This window comes from Acanthochromis polyacanthus, chromosome 10 (genome assembly GCF_021347895.1).
Source record: "Acanthochromis polyacanthus isolate Apoly-LR-REF ecotype Palm Island chromosome 10, KAUST_Apoly_ChrSc, whole genome shotgun sequence".
NCBI lineage: Eukaryota > Metazoa > Chordata > Actinopteri > Pomacentridae > Acanthochromis > Acanthochromis polyacanthus.
In genome coordinates this window covers 33,794,418-33,814,133 of record NC_067122.1, presented here as the reverse complement: position 1 = coordinate 33,814,133, position 19,716 = coordinate 33,794,418, and the positions used below count along the sequence as shown (strand labels likewise).

Here is a 19,716-nt window from a genome sequence, read left to right as displayed (position 1 = left end):
CCACAACCACAACACCTCCAGCCCCCCACTCCTTCCCACACACACACACACACACACACACACACACACACACACACACACACACACACACACACACACACACACACACACACACACACACACAGACACAAGAAATATGAAATATTATCCATGCATAACATGGTGTATTACCAGGTCCTGTTGCAAAGAAAAAGCCTCTCATGTCGATATACTCGTTGTCATAACCATGTCAGCCATTCTGCCACGCTGAAGTCCTTCCCTCAGGGAAAAGATATCGCTCAATCAAATGTACCATGTCTCATCACTTTAAGAGCTTCTTCCCACAAGCTGTGATCACTTTAAATAATGTATCTTGTTTTTAATATGTTTTTATTCTGTTACGAACTATTTAGTGGTTTTTAGCATTTTATTTTTAGGTATTTTATGTGGCATTGTTTGTTATGTTCTCTGTTTTGTTATTGTTTTACTTTCTTCTGTACTGCTGTTGTTTTTTAGATGTTGACAGTGCACTTTGAGCTCTTGCTCTTGTTTTATACTGCAAATGGCAAATAAACTTGAACTTGAACTGAGGGCTCCCCAGTGTAATTTTTCCAGTAAGGGAGTCTTGTCTTGTTCTGTAAATAACACAATGGATTTATGGTATTTATGCTATTGTAGGCTGGAACAATAACAATCCATGTGGGATACAGCTCATCACTTTGGTCTACATATGTGTCTGCGTGTGCAAGAGAAAAAAACTGTTCCATAGCTCTAATGTCAATTTTAAAAAGTTAACATCCAGACAACTGAGCAGAAACTATTAGACACTACTATGGAGACTAGGCAGGAAATAATGCAAACTTAATGACCACTGTTTTGGCAGACATAACTCCTGCCAGTAGGGGGTGCTGTTGTTTTTTATGCAGCAGATTGGTACAGGAGAGAAGCTGTAAGGGGAGTCAGATTTTGTTGGGTCACTTCACAAAATCTGACTCCCCTATTATTTTGGGAATGCAAGAAGTGACAACCTCCAAACTTTCTCAGCTACAACATCATGATGGAAATGCAGGCTGTGTTAAGAGTTTTGAACATGTGACTTCAGTTTGGACCCATGCTTGTTAGCAATTGAAAAAAATGTATGTAAAAGCATTTTGGATTTTGAATTTTGGTGACTGTGGTCACTGAATGCATTCTGTGTGAAAGCAATGGAAAGTGATTCACAGTTCAGTCCACATGGACCGCTGTTTTGCAGACTGTGTTCAGAGTTTTGAACATGTGACTTCAGTTTTGACCAATGCATGTTAGCAATCGAAAAAAACTGTAAGATGAACAGACAGTGGAGGTAATAGTTATGTTGGTTTGAATGATGGATTTCTTTTAGTGGTATTTCATTAAAGCTCCTCAGAAGTCATGTTCCCTCTGTACCAAAATGCCATGTTGTTTGTGGACTATATGAACCTTATGTTTCCCTGCAAGACGTTCACTGTGTCACATTTAACCCTGTAAAAAGCAGTTATGGCTGTCGGCCTCACCTGGACCACATTACAGTTTTTCTCAGTTGCTGAAACACTAAACTCCATTGTCTGAACCAAATTCTCAGTTGCCTGAACCCACTTATTGAATCAGTCACTCTTTTGGTAAATCCATAAGCCCTTTTCACCTGTTTAGACACATCTTGTCAACACACTGTCATTGTGATGCACCTGTGTTGCATAATGGTGAGCACAGGTGGCAAAAGTCAAACACAGTTAAAGCTCAGGCGTCACCGGTTGAACACAACAACTCAAAATTGATCACACTTGTGGCTAATGATGTGAGGGTACATGTAAGCCAAAGCACTGGTTTGTGAGGCACTACAATGGACAGAAACCTAAGAAGAGGAGCATGGATACGGCATGCCAGGGTCCCCCCCCTCCATTGCCTGGCCAGAGAAAATTCTGCTTCACAAGTGCTGGTAAAATTACAGAATGTGTACATGACTGACTTTTCCCTCTGTTTTGTGTGTGTTTGTTCCAGAGAGTTTTTCAGTTGGATTTTGATGATACACATAAATACACCTGGGACGATGTTAGTTTTCATAGAGGACTATTGATTTGGGAATGGTTCAATATGAACCCTCAAGTTATTGTGATTTTTCTGCCTCCATATTCTCCCTTTCTGAATCCTATAGAAGAATTCTTCTCTACGTGGAGGTGGAAGGTTTTTGAGCAGCAGCCATAGTTTGGAAAAATCTTTTGCCATCAATGGTCTTGACATGTGCTGATGTTTCTGTTGATGCATGTTAGGGCTGGATCAGACACACTAGGTCCTTCTTTCCAGAGAAAATGTGTCCTGTGATGTAGATGAAGTCCTGTGGCCTGACCCAGTACGGAGAAATGATGCTGTGGCAGAGTAATGCACTTCTTTTCTTTGTACTTCATTTGTATATTTTTGTGCTTTATTTTTACGTACAAGTGCTACATGTAAATGCACAGGATTTGTGGTTTTTTTGCAAATTCTTTTTCCTATGCACAAGTGTTACAAATGCTCAGGTATTTAGTTTTGTAACATGCATTTAGCCTAAATAACCATTTATTTCTACCGCTTCGTGTCCTGAGCGTTGTGTTTTCATTTTTTCTATGCAGTGTTTAATGACTGCTCAGTAGAGTATTTAATTTAGATTGACTTGAGGCATGATTTGACAGCAAAGTTCAGTTTTGAGCACAGATTGAACTGTTTTGGGGGGAAAGTTTGGCTTTGCAAGAAGAGTCAGAGGTTTTGTGAATGTACCTTGAAAATTGGGTTTTGTGTTCACAGTTTAGGGAAAAGGAGAGCAGCTGTCCAGGAATGTGTCTTAGCAATCGAGAAAAACTGTAATATTCCAGAACTCTGATCCTCGTGCACGGAGGAAATGTGAAAAGGTTCTGGATGATTTGAGACATTTCTCTATGCCGCAGGGAGACATGAATGCAGCCAGAGTAGTGTGGTCTCACTTTTCAGGCTTTATTTTACAAAAACACAAAGCAATGCTCCTGAAAAGCTGTCAGGTCACTGTGTTCGACAAGCTGCAGGACGACACTGAGTACAAACACACTCACAACACTTCAAACTCTGGATTCAGACAGAAAAGACAAGTGAAAAACACTGGTTTGGTAAATTTAAAAAAAAAATGCAAAAAGCTATTTAAACATTTCTTCTTCACAAATTATGGAAAATCCCACTCAGATCCTCTGCAGCAGCAGCTTCAGGGGATTCTCCTTCAAGACGTGACCTTTGATGCTTCTTCTGTTTCTTCTTCTTTACTTCTTTGTTGGTGGCTCAGGTCGCTGAGCTCCCTCCTCTGTAGGTTTACTGACTGTGGATCATCGTCCTGCTGGAGCGACTCTTCACCACCCTCTGGAACAGATCGTCTGGACAAACAAACACTGAGTCAGATTCACTCCTGCAGCGACGACTGGAGCAGAAATCACAAACACTCACCGTTCCTGAAGCTCTGGGCATTGGCCTGCAAAACACAGAGGAGGGCGTCACACTCACTCACAGATCCTCCAAGCAGCTCAGCACAAATCACAAGCAGTCAGAGAATTTCTTCATTCCTGTCAATTTTCTGACTCTGATGGATCCAACTGACCATAAAGCTACTCTATACCATCAGCCGGATTCTTTCCTAAGAGCTCACAGGTATTTCAGTTGCTGCAGAACTGACAGTTTGAGTCACAGCGTTGCAGCAAAAGCACTTCCCTGAGATGTCCAGTCCCAATCATTTGAGGTTGTGATTTTTCTGACTAATAGTGCCATTTGTCAGATTAACTGAGGGGCTACAGTCACATGTGATCAGTGGAAAACATGATGGAGAGAAACATTCAGGTGGCCTCACCCTGGAAGAAGCGGCTGATCTGAGAGGAGTTGCCGGTCCGTCGGCCTGCTCTCGGTCCAGCTTCGGAGCTGCAGAAATATCAGGAAATAGGAAATCACAAGACGTCAACATCTTCATGATTCTTCTACGATTTAGTTCCACAGGATTCTGTGCTCAGACCCACAACAGTCTGTACATACACTGACTAAACCTTCACTGCAATGGAGGCGACACCCAGCTGTTTTCATCTACGAGGCCAGTCCAAACAAATCAAACTTCAAACCTTTTTAAGGACATAAAAGCCCGGATGACTTTTAACCTTCTTCTAGATTTAGACAACATGAAGTTAAGGAATTTGGTCCTAAACACCTCAGAAGCACATTTAATAACCAGACAGCTACTCTGGATAATTAAGGACACTTTCATGGTCCGCTAAAAGTAAACATCTGTTTGGTGTAATTTCTGGTATTTGGCAAATAAGAATGAGGGATTATTTACAATCTTAGTTTTAAAAAAATCTTTACGATTAATTTCTATTTAAACAATGACTGCAAAAAACACAAAAATTACATTGACATAGGAAACACAAAATGTACAAGGAATCAATTAAAAAATCTGGACTGTGTGACCTCCTGCGTCTCTATACATCATTTGATTTCCAAAAAGAGAATATTGTTAAAATAGTAATAATAATAATAACAGTATAAATTGAATATTAATATAAATATAAGAAGCATAATAATCACTAAAGAGATATTATCCAGTTATTATGTTTATTGGTTGCTCCTTATCCCAAATAACTGGAAGAAATCTAAAATGCAGCCCTGCTAAAGCTCGGGTCTTCAGAGATTATAGTGATTATAGTGTCTCCATGTGTCTTGCTAACATTGTACTCTCCATCTAGGAAAAAGACATTTCCAAAATTATGCAAAAAATTTCCTAAATCACATAAAGTGTGTCCAAAATAATGTACAAAAAATTGTAAAGAATGATAAAAAAAATGCAAAATGACAGAAAAATGCAGAAAAAATGACCCAAAGCTTTTCCATAATGGTAAAAAAAATCCAACCTAATAAATGAATCAAAAATTGCTTAAATTGGTTGAAAATGTAGCAAAAAAATTTAACCAATTACTGAAGACAAAGAAGTCTAAAGGGACTTGTGAGGGATTGTCCATCTTCCCTCACTGATCAGGTGTGATTGGCTGGGTTACTCCATGGAGGCGTGCCCATGTGAGTGCAGTCCAGGTGCTGTTCATCTCCCCTGATTGGACTGAGCCAAGTGGCCTCATGGGAGGGGAGGTTGGGCTGGGGAAAACGTATTGTAGTGGGTAATTAATGTAACTTAAAGGGGTAGTTTTTAGTGTACATATGAGTTTGGAAACTGTAATGTGTTTTGTTAATAATAAATAGGCATATTTTGTATATAAATTGTAATATGTTGTAAGTAATTCTGCTGCACTGCTCCTTGAATTCTACCTGTCAATGGGGCATAGTGGTTTAAGCTCACCTATATATTGGGTGTGAGGGGATTTTGAGGTGGGCCTGTTCTGTGTGCTGGGGAAATGCTGTCGGACTGCTTCGTGATGTGCTGGTGAATAAACATGAAGATCTGCATCCTCTGCAAGTTTCACCTTATTCTTTTCCACCATCTCAGCTGCAATAACCATCCCGGGCAAGTAAGAGCCTCTTTTACCACCTGAATCTTACAGGACTCAAAGTTATCACAAAATGTCTAGAATTACTTAAAATGTGACTTAACCAGAGATGTCAAACATGTGGCCTGCGGGCCAAAACTGGTCCTCCAGAGGGTCCAATCCAGCCCACAGTACAACGTTGTAAGTTTAAAAATTCCAGAGAAGACCTTAACTACAAATTGTAAAACTATTCATTTAAAATAATTTCTAGACAACGACAAGTTGTTTTGATCAGAAAGTAAAATACTCGATTGTTCATTGTTCTTCTGTTGCTTTGTGTTTGTCTTTTTGTAATATTTCTCTTGTTTTTTGTCGTTTTTGTCTGACTTTTGTTGTTTTGTTTCTTTTGTATCGTTTTCTGTTTCCTTTGTCTCACTTGTGTTTTGTCTTATTGTTGTCATTTTGTATTTTGCTTTATCTGTTAATATTAAAACTGTTCATCACTCAAATTCTCATTTCAACACATTTTCTCACCATATAGGATCTATATACCTACACAAATATACTATAAGTTGTGCTTACCTTTGACCTGATAAACTCTGTTATTGGTTTGTGTATCAATTGTGTCATTTTGTGTTTTTTTTCCCTCACTGTGTTTGTCTACTTTTTGGTTGTTTTGATTCTCACGTTTGTCATTTTTGGTTTACTTTTTGTCATTTGTCCATTTTTTGTTGCTTTGTAACTTTTTTGTTTCTTTTTGTTTTGTTTCATGTTGTTTGTCATTTTTTTATCGTTTTTTTTGTCAGATTTTTGTCAGTGTGTTGATTTTGTCATTTTGTATCTCATTTTTGTAATATTTTGTCTTGCCTTTGTTGTCTTTTGTCTTCTTTTGTTGTTTTGTTCATAAAGCTAAAGCTGTAACTAAATGCTTTGTGCCGTTGCAGAAACACAGTGATCTGTAAGTTGTAATGTGTGAATGAAACTGAATTTATTTTTAAGAAATTTCAGTTTGTTCATAACGTTTTGTGAAAAGACTACTTTTTTTGCACTAAAACCTAGGAAAAATGTGGCGTTATGGTTATTTATAGCTTATTATGCTATTATTTTACTGGTCTGGTCCGCTGGAGATCAAGTTGGGCTGAATGTGGAACCTGAACTAAAATGAGTTTGACACTCCTGATCTAAACTGACTCAAATATTGTCAGAATGACCAAAGATCCTTTCAAGAATGACTCAGTCTTTACAAATCTTTTACATGAACAAAAGGCAGCCATTTACCACAGTAAAGGAACCAGAGGTGGACTCTGACTAGCCTCCTAGCAGATGTTTAGTCACAGCTGGAAAACATTCAAATCTATTTTTCTCTCTCTGCGATGCTGCAGGTTGTCGTTATTTGCCTCCTGAATACATCATGTTGGCCTGAATTCATAGAAATGATCAGGGTTGGCTCCTCAGCATCAAACCTCTGTTCTGTGCTGAAATCTTAGTTCAGTTTGGAGACAGTGTGGACGTGCTTGCTGGGACTCACGCAGAGGTTTGATGACACTGCTGACGGCGTGGACCACTCCGTTGGTGGCCATCAGGTCAGCGTCGGCCACCGGGACCTTGTTGACATACACCGTGTAGTTCCGCTGCCACACAGAGACCAGTGATAAAGCTGCTGTTTCACTAGAATTAGAGATAATGAAGGATGTTTAAATAAAGTCTGGACTGACCACACCCAGCTCCAGCTTCTCCCCCTGCAGAGGCTTCAGTCTGGTGTGAGAGCCGACTCCACCGCTGACCAGCATGCCCTCCCCCAGGTGATACCTGAGCACACCTGACAGCTCCCCTGGGTTACCTGCAAAGACACACACAGCTGCTGACTGAAACAGAACAACCACGAAGAAGCAGAGAGAAAAATGGCTTTGGTGATTTACTTTTACTAAAATGGTAAAATCCTGGAATCAACATGTCCAACATTTACAGGTGTGGAAAAATGAAAGCTACATAGATATTTATATTTAAATTTCTACAGCCATTGTCTCCTTTCTGTTGTTTTCGATCTCATTTTGATCATTTTATGTGTCTCTTTGTGGACATTTTGTGAGTCATTTGTGTTATTTTGTGGTTGCTTGGTCTTGTCTGTCATTTTTCTTCTCCTTTCTGTCATCTGAGTTATGGTTTTGTTGCTTTCACTCTCGCTTGTGTTATTTTGTTTTTGTAATTTTAGGGTTTTTTTCATGCCTTTGTGATAGTTGTGTCTCTTTGTGGTTGTTTTGTCTCCACATAGTAAAGATTATCTTGCTATTTCCACGTTTCCAGCCTCTCCAGACTTTCACCCCCTGTAGAAAGATGATTCACCATGATGGATGTATCTCCAACAACTTGCTCCTCTGTTCACTGTTTTAGAGCCATGTTGCATCTATCAATGACCTGTAACTTTCTCCTCATCTGTCATCAGGACGCTGTAACAGTGAAACCTAACTGTGGTCACGATGTGATGATGGACAGAGTGTGGAGGCCGATTGGACAGCGGTCTGGAGCTCTGCATGCCTGTATTAGGAAGCACTGATGGTTTACATGAACCTGGTTAAAGCCTTGTTCAGCTGAGTGTCACATAAACACTTTGTGAACATTCAGACCAAAAAAGGAGAAGAGAAACAGCCGGCAGAGAACACAGAGAGAACACCTCAGAGCAGAACGTCACACCGAAAGCAGTAGCTGTCAAGCTTTGCACGAGAAAAATAAGACTGTGAATAAAGCAGACACCTTTGAATATGGAGGTGAAGATCCACCGTGTTATTTATGGTGTGAATTTACTTGAGGAATTTGAATATGAAGGATTAAAACTCGACAATAAGAGTAAGTAAAACAAAACCGGTAGAACTTTAAACATAAATCTGAACAATAATATCAGTGTCAGTGGTTTGTGTAATATCAGTTTCAGTATGTTCTATGTATTTTTCCCATCTAATTTTCCAGGTGAAATATTTTCTTTTTCAGGTGCAATATTTTAATTTTCTTGTAAATCATTTTATTTTTGGGGGTTCAATATTTACTTTCTAATGTGAATCATTTCATTTGTCGTGTGCAATCTTACATTTTTCTGTGCAATAGTTCATTTTACATGCGCAATATTTAATTTTTCATGGAGATTTTTTTAATGTGCATTTCATTTTTCACAAGAAATAATTTTTTGTGTGCAAAAACTCCTTTTCGTTAGAAATATTTCACTTTTCATCTAAAACATTTAATTTTCCATGTGCTGCTTTAAATTTGTCATGTACATTTCATTTGTCATGTGAAATTATTTCACTTTTTAGGTCCAATATTTCATTTTTAGTGCAATTTTTCAATTTTATGTTGTGTTTTTTTAAATCACTGTACTACACCAGCATAATGAATTTTATGTATTTCTTTTCTCATTTTTTCACTGTATTTTCTCAAAATTTTGTTTCTCTGAGGAACATCTTGAACTAGAATTTCCTTTAAAGCTTGATCTAATCTTATTACGGAGCTTACCCTAATTTATAACTGAAGCAAGGACCCAACAAAAATACACCGTACATGAAAAAAAAAGAACATGAGCTTTATTTTAAATTTTTCTTTGTATTCTATGTGAATTTTTTTTTTAAATTTGTTGTATTTGTATTTATTTATTTAATTTTCATTCCCCCTGCAGTTCACTCACCCAGCACTAAATTAGGTTAAATTCAATTTGACTATAGTACAAAGGCAACAAAATGCAGTTTAGTATCTAACCACATGCTTGCTGTGCAGAAGCAGCAGTAAAATGTGTTTTATACAGTACCAATACTGTATAAAACACAGCATGTTACAGTGTGAACATAATGCCCCCTCCTTATGAGCTGATATGAGGTGGAATTACCCTTTTACCCCTTCTGGATTAAAAGTTTGAACCTCCTTCTTGTGATTCATTGCCCATCTGCCCTCTTTAATACTCACGCATCAGCTTGTTGAGCTCGGCCTGCCCCAGGGCATTGAATGCGTCGTTGGTGGGGGCAAAGAAAGTGAGGGTCCCCTGTTGGTTCAGCAGCTCTGTCATACCTGCAGTCTGGATGGCACCAACCAGGAGACTGAAAATACCCCCAAAACAATAAATTTGTGGATAAAAAAACCATTCACACCAACTGCTGCTAAAACAGCATCTTCTGACTGAGCTCAGTCGTATCTTAGAGGCCTTATTGTACCGAATCATCCTGACAGAGCCATTCACTCTCAGACTGCAGGTTTACTGGTGGCTCCTGAGTTTCCAGAAGTAAAATGTATCAGCTCCTCTTTTGTGGAATCAGCTCCTACTTTGGGTTCTGGAGGCAGACATCCTCTCTACTTTAAGATTAAGTTCAAAACTTTCCTCTTTGATAAAGCTGATAGCTAGGGCTGTTCAGGATCACCTGAGCTGTCCCTTAGTTAAGCTGCTGTAGGTTTAGACTGCCGGAGGATTCCCATGATGCACTGGGCTTCTCCTTTTCTCTCTTCTCTTTCTTCCATTACTGATCACTGGTCCGGTGTTTGTTCTCTGGATCTGGAGCTACATGTCTCTGATCTACAGTTTTTGGCCTCACTGCCCTCCAAGATGTTCATTGTTCTGTTTGTATTGTTTGCCTGTTCTCCATCTTTTCTCCTGCCGTTCGAGGCAGATGGCTGCCTTCACTTTGGTTGCCCTGGGTTTCTATACTGGCATCTGAATCTTTAATGTGGTCTTTCTAAAGTGTTTGTTTGATTGTTCGTCAAAGGAAATATTGCAGCTATTGAGAGGGGATACAATTTCAGATAATTGTGTATTTAGATAATATTACATGGTACTATACTCACTGCTGATGTAGACTGGAATTATGTTTGTGATAAATGGGTTTCACAGTTTGGCTCTCCAACGTCTTTTCACTTCACAGCTTGTGCTCTGTACAGTGTTGCTGAAAATGTACGATGTGCTGCAGGTTGCTCAGTAGCTTCCTGCTCCGGCCCCTGCCCTTTTCTCCTTCATCTGTCTCTATTCTCACTCTCTGTTCCCTCTCTCTTTCGCTCCCTCACTTGTTCCATGTCTTCTCTCTCTTCTTGTCTAGTACCTCTGGCTCCCTCTGTCTTCTCTCCTGTGTGTCTCTGCCCCCTGAATCTTCCACTGGCCTGCAGTCTGGTTGCAGCAATGAGAATCAGCTGTCATAATTAACTCACACCAGTCACCTGTTTCCAATTCCACCTCCCAGTATATAAGCCAGCTCTGTCATTCACTGCCTGTTGGACCACAAACTCAGATCTCTCCATGGACTCAGCTCTCCCCACCAAGCCCTGTTTACCACCTAACTGCTTCAGCTCTATGGACTCTGCTCTTCCTTCCCCCAGATTCCCGCCTGTCCCTGCTTTTGTTCCTTGTCTGCCTACCTTGGCCTGTAGTTTAGCTTCCCAGATTTTGTAAATATTCGGTTTTGTTGCCCGCTTCAGTTTATCCCTGTTTGATTTTTGTAGATTAGCTGTGGGTTTTTGTAGGGTGACTTATTTTAGTTCGGTTTTCCTTCGTCTGTATCGGTTGGTTCCTGTTTGCTTAAATAAAAACACATTTTCCCTTTGACCACCTGTCTGCCACTCTGTGCCTGTGCCTGGGTTCTCTGACTCCTCCTGTAACATAGGTTACTGACGACGTGCTTCTACCTGGTAGACATGATTCAGACATGAGTGTCCTCACCTAAAGCGGTTATCAGCCTTGAGGACATCCATGACGGTTCCCATTGGTGGAGTGAGGACTTTGTCCACAGTGAACATGGAGGCATAGCGTCCGGTCTTGTCATGAGCAGCAATGCAGGCATTTTCAATGCACAGGTTCTACAGAGAGAAGACAGAACACCTGAGCAGACGTACAGGTAGAGCAAGTGCTGCTGCTTCTGCTTTGTTCTCACAGAAAGACGCAGTTTCAACATGCCCTGTCCAGCATATGCACAGAACGTCATACAGATGACTTCAGCTGCAGGCAAAGCTCATCCTAAACCATAAGTCACATGATTCTAATAAATAATTGATGGAGGGGGTCATCTAAGTGGCCCCATCCGCTACACCCTCTGATGGCTCGCCTCTCAAGTTTTAATTACACTTAGTCACTAAAACACAGCAAAATACTGATAACACACACTGGGGGACACAGCATGCCGTGTAAGGTGGGCGGGGCTGCTCAGGTAGGCGGGACCTCCCGTTGACCCCGTTCCTGGCTTGGCTTAGCTACTACCCCCCAATTTTAATTGCAAACAACACAGATCTCACCAACACTCATGCGCTGGGGAGGTGAGGGTAAAGGGGTTCTTCACATCCCTGTTTTCTGGTCGCCACCGGGGCAGGGCGGGAGGGGGTGGTATCCCATGGGCGTGGGGTCTGTGGCTGGCTGCGGGCTGGGGGCCTGCTGGTCTTTGGGGGTGCGCGGCTGTCCGCATCTGGGTGGGGGGTGTGGGTGGGGGCATGGGTGGTGGTGGGGGCCGGCCTTGGGGCCCGGTTTTGTGGCCCGGTATGCCCCGGCCTTCCGGGGGTGCCCCCATGGGGCACTATGGGTGGGTGAGTGAGTAAATGATTATGGATGTTATGGGGGGTTGGTGGGGGGGAGCACTGGTAGGTGGTGGGGGGGAGAGGGGGCGGTGGTGGAGAGGGGGCGGTGGTGGGGTGGGGGGGTGGGGTTGTTGTGCCCTGGATCTTGGGCTGCGGCGGAGGCACCAGCCCGTGCCGGGTGGCCGTCTGGGGTGGCCGGTTCCCCTGGTGGTGTTGGGCCTCTGCCTGGGGGGGCGGGGGTTGCCTCTTGGATGCCTGGGGCCCGGGGTCCTGGGCTGTGCCCGCCCTGGGCCTCCGGCCCCTGGCGGGGTCGGCGGCCGCCGGTCTTGGTCGCCTAGGGCCCGGCCCCGCTGGACGCTGGGGGTCCTGGCCGGGTTCTCCCTCTGCCCCCTTCCGGGCCGATCCGTGGTCGTCCTCATGGTTTGGTGGCTCGGATCTCTGCTCTGGGATTGCTGCCGGCTCGCCTGGGTCTTGTGGGCTCTCGGGCCGCTTCTGGCCTTCACGGAGGTCAGAGGTCATAGTTGCATGATCACAGTCACAATTGCACCGTACTCTGCATGTGAACATAGCAACCATGTTGTCTTGTGGGATGTTAAGTTTGTCCTGGTGCCAAAATATCAAAAGACATGTTTCCTCAGTTTGTTTGTTTCACATAGATGTTCTGAATAATTACTAGCTGTGTTTCCTAACAAAACCTGTAGAATGCTTTCCGCTGTGTCTTTTTTAAGGTGTTCTAGCTTGTTGTCTGTTGTGTCGGTTTCACTTGAAAGATTATTGTATTCTTGCACTCTTCCTTTTCTTTTCTCTATCCCCCTTTGTTGTTTTTCTTTCTGTTTTTTTCCTGCCTTTTTGTTTCCCTGTTAGGTCCGGCAAATTTATGTATATATAACTAATCAACAAGTATTCAAACTAAATAAATTACTGAACATTATCAAGGGGAGTCTTATAAACTCCCCTTGGAAAAGCAAACTTGTGTGGCACAATGCAGCAGCCAGATTCCCATTCTGCCTGCTCTGTTGCTGGACAGGACAAAAATAAATAAATAAATAAATAAATAAATAATTGATTGGTTGCATTGCAGCTAGCAGGAAAAGTTCCCACAATGTTATCACCAATCTTTTTTTTTTTTTTTTGGAACATCTTTAGTTTCCCACCTTTTAAAAAAAAAAAAAAAAAAAAAAAAAGAACATTTTGGGAACAAAAATAAAACATTGAAATATTATAGGAATTTTGCAGACTTTTCTCAGAAAGTAAACAAAAAAATGTAATTGGGTCTGTCCTGGTGGTTCACATCACCACATGCTCCGGATGGTGAAGCAGGACATGCAGTTTCCTGCATTCAAACTCTTTGCAGGACCTTTTCCAGTTCTCTTCTCTCTTCTGTCTCATACAGGCTTAATCCTATATGAGAAAAGGAAAAGCACTCAGAGCATGAGAAAAGGAAAAGCACTCGGAGCACCATCCTCCACCAAGGCTGCTCAGTCATTGTATGATTTCTGACGACTGAAATCTTTAAAAAAAAAAAACATGATCCACAGCGGTGGATTTGGAGTAGGTTCACGATCATGTGATTGTCTGCAGGAAGCTGACGTAGTGTTCACTTTATGTGGTTACAGAGACGCTGTGCCACTATCTGGCAATGATACAGAAATCTTTAACAAATCTGTGGATCCAGACTATGAGCAGCATCACTGCCAAAATCTAATCACTTGGTCCTTGTTTCATTTCTGATCTTCCCTGGAAACTTCATCCAATTACTCTCTTTTTGAGTAATGTTGCTAACAGACAAACCAACGCTGATAGTAAATTTACATTATCATGCAAGCTGTACACCAACTACTTTATAGTGTATTAAAGTGTCATATCTTCAGTGTTGTCCCATGAAAAGATATAACTAAATATTTGCAGAAATGTGAAGGGTGTACTGATTTTTGTGAGATACTGTAGAAGTAATGATGTGTTTTAATAAACATGGGATTTACTGTGATTTGTGTGGAATTATCAGATTTTCTGTTCAGTGTTCATTTCCATATCTGAATGGATAAAATCAGCCTCACATTGTTAAATTTTAACATGAAGACAGCATGGAAGCAACCTGTAACTTTTTACATACACTGCCTGGTCAAAAAAGAAAAGTCTCCACCTGGATTTAACAAAGCAAATAGCTAAGAGCCTTCCACTGGATAATTACTGCAGTGCTGAATATGTTTCAACAACTTATTTAACCCTAGCTGATACAGTGAGGAGCTTCTCATTTGCTCATGTATCCTGTGCTCATGGAAAGGACCTGTCTAACAAGGGTCAAATTATTGGTCTGCATCAAGCAAAGAAAACAACAAAGGAGATGAAACTACTAAAATCAGGTTAAGAACCATCCAACGCATCATTAAAACCTGAAGGATAGTGGAGAACCATCATCTTCCAGGAACAAATGTGGCCTGATGAGTCCAGATTTTCCCTGTTCCGAAGTGATGGGGGGTAAGAAGAGAGGCAGATGAAGTGATGCACTCATCATGGCTAGTACCTACCAGCCTGTGGGGGTTAGGGTTATGATCTGGGGTTGGTCAGGTTCAGCAATGTTATGTTCCCAAAGAATGAGGTCAGCTGATACCTGAATATACTGAATGGCCAGGTCTTTCCATCAATGGAGTTTTTCTTCCCTGATGGCATGGACATGTTCCAGGATGACGATGCCAGGGTTCATGGGGCTCACATTGAGAATGAGTGGATCAGGGAGCATGAGATGGATTGTCCTCCACAGAGTCAGACCTCAGACCCACTGAGAATCTTTGGGATGTTCTGGAGAAGACTTTGAGCAGTGGTCTGACTCTCCCATCTTCAATACAAGATCTTGGTAGAATATTAATCCAACTCTGGACAGAAATAAATGCTGTGACATTGCAGAAGCTTATTGAAACGATGCCGTACTCAAAGCTAAAGGTGGTTCAACAAAATATTAGAGTGTGTGACTTTTTTTGGGACGGGCAGTGTATAATGACAAGATACAGACCCCTATGAATGCCAGTCTCCTACCAACAAGTCTCCTTCACCATTTAGTCAAAATAGTAAATTTAGTATAGTATTTGGATCTGCTGAAAATAATACTGTCTGTGTCTTTACCTAATTTAATTTATGTTTTCTGAAGATAGTAAACCCTTAATAGGGCTTCCCATGTAAAACTTTTTTTACGTAGGAAACAAATGCCACTTTGTTTTTCATTTGAAGTTGAAGGTAGAAAAATTCCCAGGTCGAACAACATCTGAAATTCTCTTAATTCTGACGAAGTATTTAATGGATTTGGGTTCCATATAATATATAGATAAACTCAGAACAGAGTCTGAGATGATGCACCAACACTGCTATTTAAAGGATGATACTGATGCCAGTGTTGATGGGATTTTACCAACAGAGAACCAGAACAGATCACTGGTCCAGACATGGATCCAGTTTGAGGGAAAAATTTGCAGAGAATTCAGTTTTATGAGCTAAAACCAATAAAAGGCAAGTGAACAAACTCAGGAACAAACCAACATGAGAAAAAGTTCTTACATTTCTGTAGACAAACACTCTGAGTTTGAGGCCTCCCAGTGTCTCCAGCTCCTGACCGTGGTACAGAGACTTAGAGGACATCTGCTCCTTCACAATGTGATTGGTCATCAGCTTCCTCATGTCAGGTGTCATCGTCACACTGCCTGTCAGACACAAGGTGAGGAGACTTTAAACACAGAAATAGACATGTTTCTGTTCAACAGCAGTGAGTACATGACTGCATTATCCATTCAATGCCAAATCATTCTATTGTATTTCACGTAACAGTAAGTATTTTTTGCCGTTCTTCACAGACTATTCTTTCACCTGCTGGAGGTGTCGTGTTGCTCTACGTTTCTCTTCAAAATAGCCTCAAAGTGTTCTGCTAGATTCATGTCAGGACACTTACTGTACAGGTCGTGATTTTCCATTTGTTATTGTGTGATTTTGTTCTTTGGATGGTCCTCATGCTGGAATATTCCTTTCTTTGAGTCTCTGCAGACTGGGAGTCATCTTGTCAGCCAGTATTTGGGTTTATCCACAGACATTCATGGTGCATCTATAAATATCATCTACCCAACACCTTTTACACTCATCCAGCCTCGTATCATCAAATGCCCACCTCTGTGCTTCACTATCAGGACTATGTATTCACTGTGGGAATCCTGGTCAGATTCACACCAAACATGCTGGACTCCATCTGAGCTGAACAATTTTATCCTCTTCTCGACAGACCAAAGAATGTGCTCCCAATATTCACACTTCTTTCCAAGTTTTTTGGCAACTTTCACCTGGACGCTTTGCTCTGAATAGCAAAAAAAAATTTCTTGTTTTAGAGGTTGATGTTCTGAAGTGTGCTTTACACCATTTGAGCTTCACAGAAACTCTGTTTTCCATTGATAACCCTGTACCAAGTCTGAAGCAGCTGTCGTCTGCTTTTCACTGCTAGATTGTGAAAGTAGTTCATTCTCTGTGGAGTCATTTAGGAGAATGACCACTGCAGCTCTGATTAGTGGTATCGTGGCTCCTTCTGTACCTCCTGATTACTGCTGACAATGTGTTTCACTGACTTTTAGTTGTTCACTGATGTTCAAGGATCCCTTTTCATTTTAGTGAAGACTAAAAATCAAATATTTCAGTCCTTCTGGCAATTCTTTTCCACGTGGAGCCATGATGCAGACGTGGAGATAGACACAGACCACAGGTCTAAAACTGAGAGGGTTCTGCTGCTCATTATAGAATTTTGTTCTTAAAGTCAGGCTGATTGGAAATCACAGGTAGACTGAATTTACTTGCAGTGATCACAGCTTTTCTAAATTATGTGTCAGGGAACACAAATGGATTCACTTTGGTTGCACTGAGTTTCTACTTCAAATTCATTTGAGCTGCAACACGTCGTGTGTGTGTGTGTTCTTGTACTTGCTACATTGTGAGAACCATTTTCTGCATTTAACTATCAAAGTGAGGACATTTTTACAAAGTGAGGACATTTTGGCCGGTCCTCACTTTGAAACAGCCATGTTTGAGGGTGAAGACTTGTTTTTAGAGAACAGGTATGAATTGAGGTTTGGTTAGGGTTAGGGTAAGGATTAGGGTTAGGCGATCAGTTGTGATGGTTAAGGTTAGGGTAAGGCTCTAGGAAATGCATTACGCCTATGGATGTCCTCACTAAGATAGAAGTACAAACATGTGTGTGTGTGTGTGGTCAGGTGCTGGCTATACTTGTAGGAAAACCGAAAACAATGTCACTTGTGGGGACCTCATTTGGGTCCCCACAAGTTTAAACAGTGTTTTCTTGGCCATGTTGTTGTTACTGAAAAAAGTAAAGTGCAAAAACGTTTCTTTAGGGTTAGCCATTGTTTTGGTGTTGGTTAAGGTTAGGGTTAGGGGTTAGATATGAATGGGAGTCAATGGTAGATCCCCACGGGGATATAAGAACCAGACGTGTGTGTGTGTGTGTGTGTGTGTGTGTGTGTGTGTGTGTGTGTGTGTGTGTGTGTGTGTGTGTGTGTGTGTGTTGAATTAGGTTATTTTGTCCTGAATTGAGTATTATGTACAGCTAAATGACAATAAAAGTTGATTGATTTGATTTTCAGTTAAGTCTTTCTAAAGGTTGGGCTAAAGTTACAGTCATCTGACATGCCCCAGTGATATTACACAGGGCTGCACTTGCTGCTGTTCTACACTCTGTACGTTTACATGAGACCGTTAATTCCTCTTTAATTCGGAATTAAAGTTATTGAGCGGCTGTGGATCAGGTGGTAGAGCGGGTCGTCCAATGATCGAAGGGTCGGCAGTTTGATTCCCGTTCTGACCTAGTCATGTGCTGTTGTGTCCTTGGACAAGACACTTTACCTGCCTTGCCTCCAGTGCTGCTCTCACACTGGTGTATGAATGCGTGTGAATGTTGGTGGTGGTCAGAGGGGCCGTAGGCGCGGATTGGCAGCCACGCTTCTGTCAGTCTGCCCCAGGGCAGCTGTGGCTACAAATGTAGCTTACCACCACCAGAGTGAGAATGTGTGAGTGAATGAATGATGGATCCATTGTGAAGTGCTTTGAATGCCTTGAAAAGCGCTATATAAATCTAATCCATCATTATTATTAATATCTCCTTGTAAACACTTAATTCCGAATTAAAAAGTTAATTCCGAATAAACTACTTCCTGTGTACGTTCTATTCATGTATACAGTTAATTCTGTTTTAGTTAATTCCTGTCATTCTGCGCATGCTTGGCTCCTCACCTAGTGATGTAGCCACGTACACGTTCTGCGACCTTACTGGTGCAACAGAAGTAGTAGGCCATTGTCGAGTTGCTGTTTCAAAACGACAATAAAAAGCAAAGCAAAAAGTGTGCTTTTTAGTTGCTCCTCCATGTTGATGGGGAAAAGAAATGCCACAGCAAATGGAGTTTGTTTTCTTCTGGTGAACAGGGATACGTCACATCCACTCCCTGTCCAATCAGAATCTTTTCCAACGCCTAAACGTGTGGTCCATGTAAACCTTAATTCGGAATTAATATTTCCATGTAACCGCAAAGCACAAAACTTTAATTCCGAATTAGTTAATTCCGAATTAATAATTCCAAATTAAAAAATTTCATGCAACCACAGTCACTGTCATTCCATGTTTCTCTCCACAGGTTAGTAAAGATTCTAAGCATGGAGTGGTCTGCTGGAGCAGCAGCATCACGGCTGCAGACAGGAAGAGACTAAACAAACTGGTAAAGAAAGCCAGTTCTGTCCTGGGCTGCCCCCTTGATCCTGTGGAGGTGGTGGGAGACAGGAGGATGATGACAAAGCCATTGTCTATCATGGAGGACACCTCCCACCCCCTGCAGGAAACAGTAAGATCACTGGGCAGCTCCTTCAGTGACAGACTGCTTCACCCGCGGTGTCTAAAGGAGAGATACCACAGGTCCTTCCTTCCTGCTGCAGTCAGACTTTACAATCAAGCTCCCAGTAGTTTCAGTTCACCCACTTACAAACAATAAAAATGTAAATAATGATGCTGTGCAATTACATAGAAATTTTGTTGTAAATACTGCTTTCTTTTCTTCTTCTGAAGAAAATATGTTTATTTTTATATATGCTCTGTGTGCATTGTGTGCTGTACTCTTTTTTATTCAAAATGTTCTATTTGGTGCTGTACACTGTAAATTTCCCAGCTGTGGAATTAATAAAGGTTTAATCTGTCTAATCTATCTATCTATTCTGTGCTTTTATGAAACTTTATTTAAATGTTTTAGCACACAACATTTTCAATGACAAAGTGGGATTTAAAGAGATAAAGTCAAAGCGGGGTGTTACCTTTGAAGGCTTCATCCAGAGGAGCCAGCATGGTCAGAGCCTCTGAGCCCGTCAAGTGGGACGTCAGACCAGCTTCTACAAACAGCTTGGTCGCCATGGCAACGGATGAACCTTCAGCCAGCTCCAGGAGAGTTTTAGCTGCAGGAAACAAACCAACACTGCTAATGCCTCTATGATGATAACAATAATGATATCGATACCATGCTTTAAAAAACAAGACACAGCAGGTCAGGATACACAGAAGGCAAGATGACAACATGATGCAATCAAGATGCAAAAATTCCAGCATGTATGCCACCATTCCAAAGTCTGAGGTCACACAGACAATTTCACGGTTTCCATGACAACTCACACTTTTATTCATGTGCTAACCAGGGGTGAAAGTAAGCCGGTAGGGTCCGGT

The 19,716-nt window shown here is 41.4% G+C and overlaps 1 protein-coding gene across 1 annotated transcript in view; it reads right to left on the bottom strand.

Moving 5' to 3' along the window:
- Positions 1-2,940: 2,940 nt before the first annotated feature.
- The window catches only part of tgfbi (transforming growth factor, beta-induced), a 44,712-nt gene continuing 27,936 nt past the window's right edge, over positions 2,941-19,716 (bottom strand). Inside the window, exons 9-17 of the mRNA XM_051954177.1 lie at positions 19,314-19,451; positions 15,528-15,670; positions 11,134-11,270; positions 9,399-9,529; positions 7,166-7,290; positions 6,979-7,081; positions 3,836-3,903; positions 3,439-3,463; positions 2,941-3,368 (exon numbers count right to left, since the gene is read on the bottom strand). Coding sequence (XP_051810137.1) covers positions 3,307-3,368; positions 3,439-3,463; positions 3,836-3,903; positions 6,979-7,081; positions 7,166-7,290; positions 9,399-9,529; positions 11,134-11,270; positions 15,528-15,670; positions 19,314-19,451 — 932 coding nt within the window. The 3' untranslated portion in view covers positions 2,941-3,306. The remainder of the gene's footprint in view (positions 3,369-3,438; positions 3,464-3,835; positions 3,904-6,978; positions 7,082-7,165; positions 7,291-9,398; positions 9,530-11,133; positions 11,271-15,527; positions 15,671-19,313; positions 19,452-19,716) is intronic.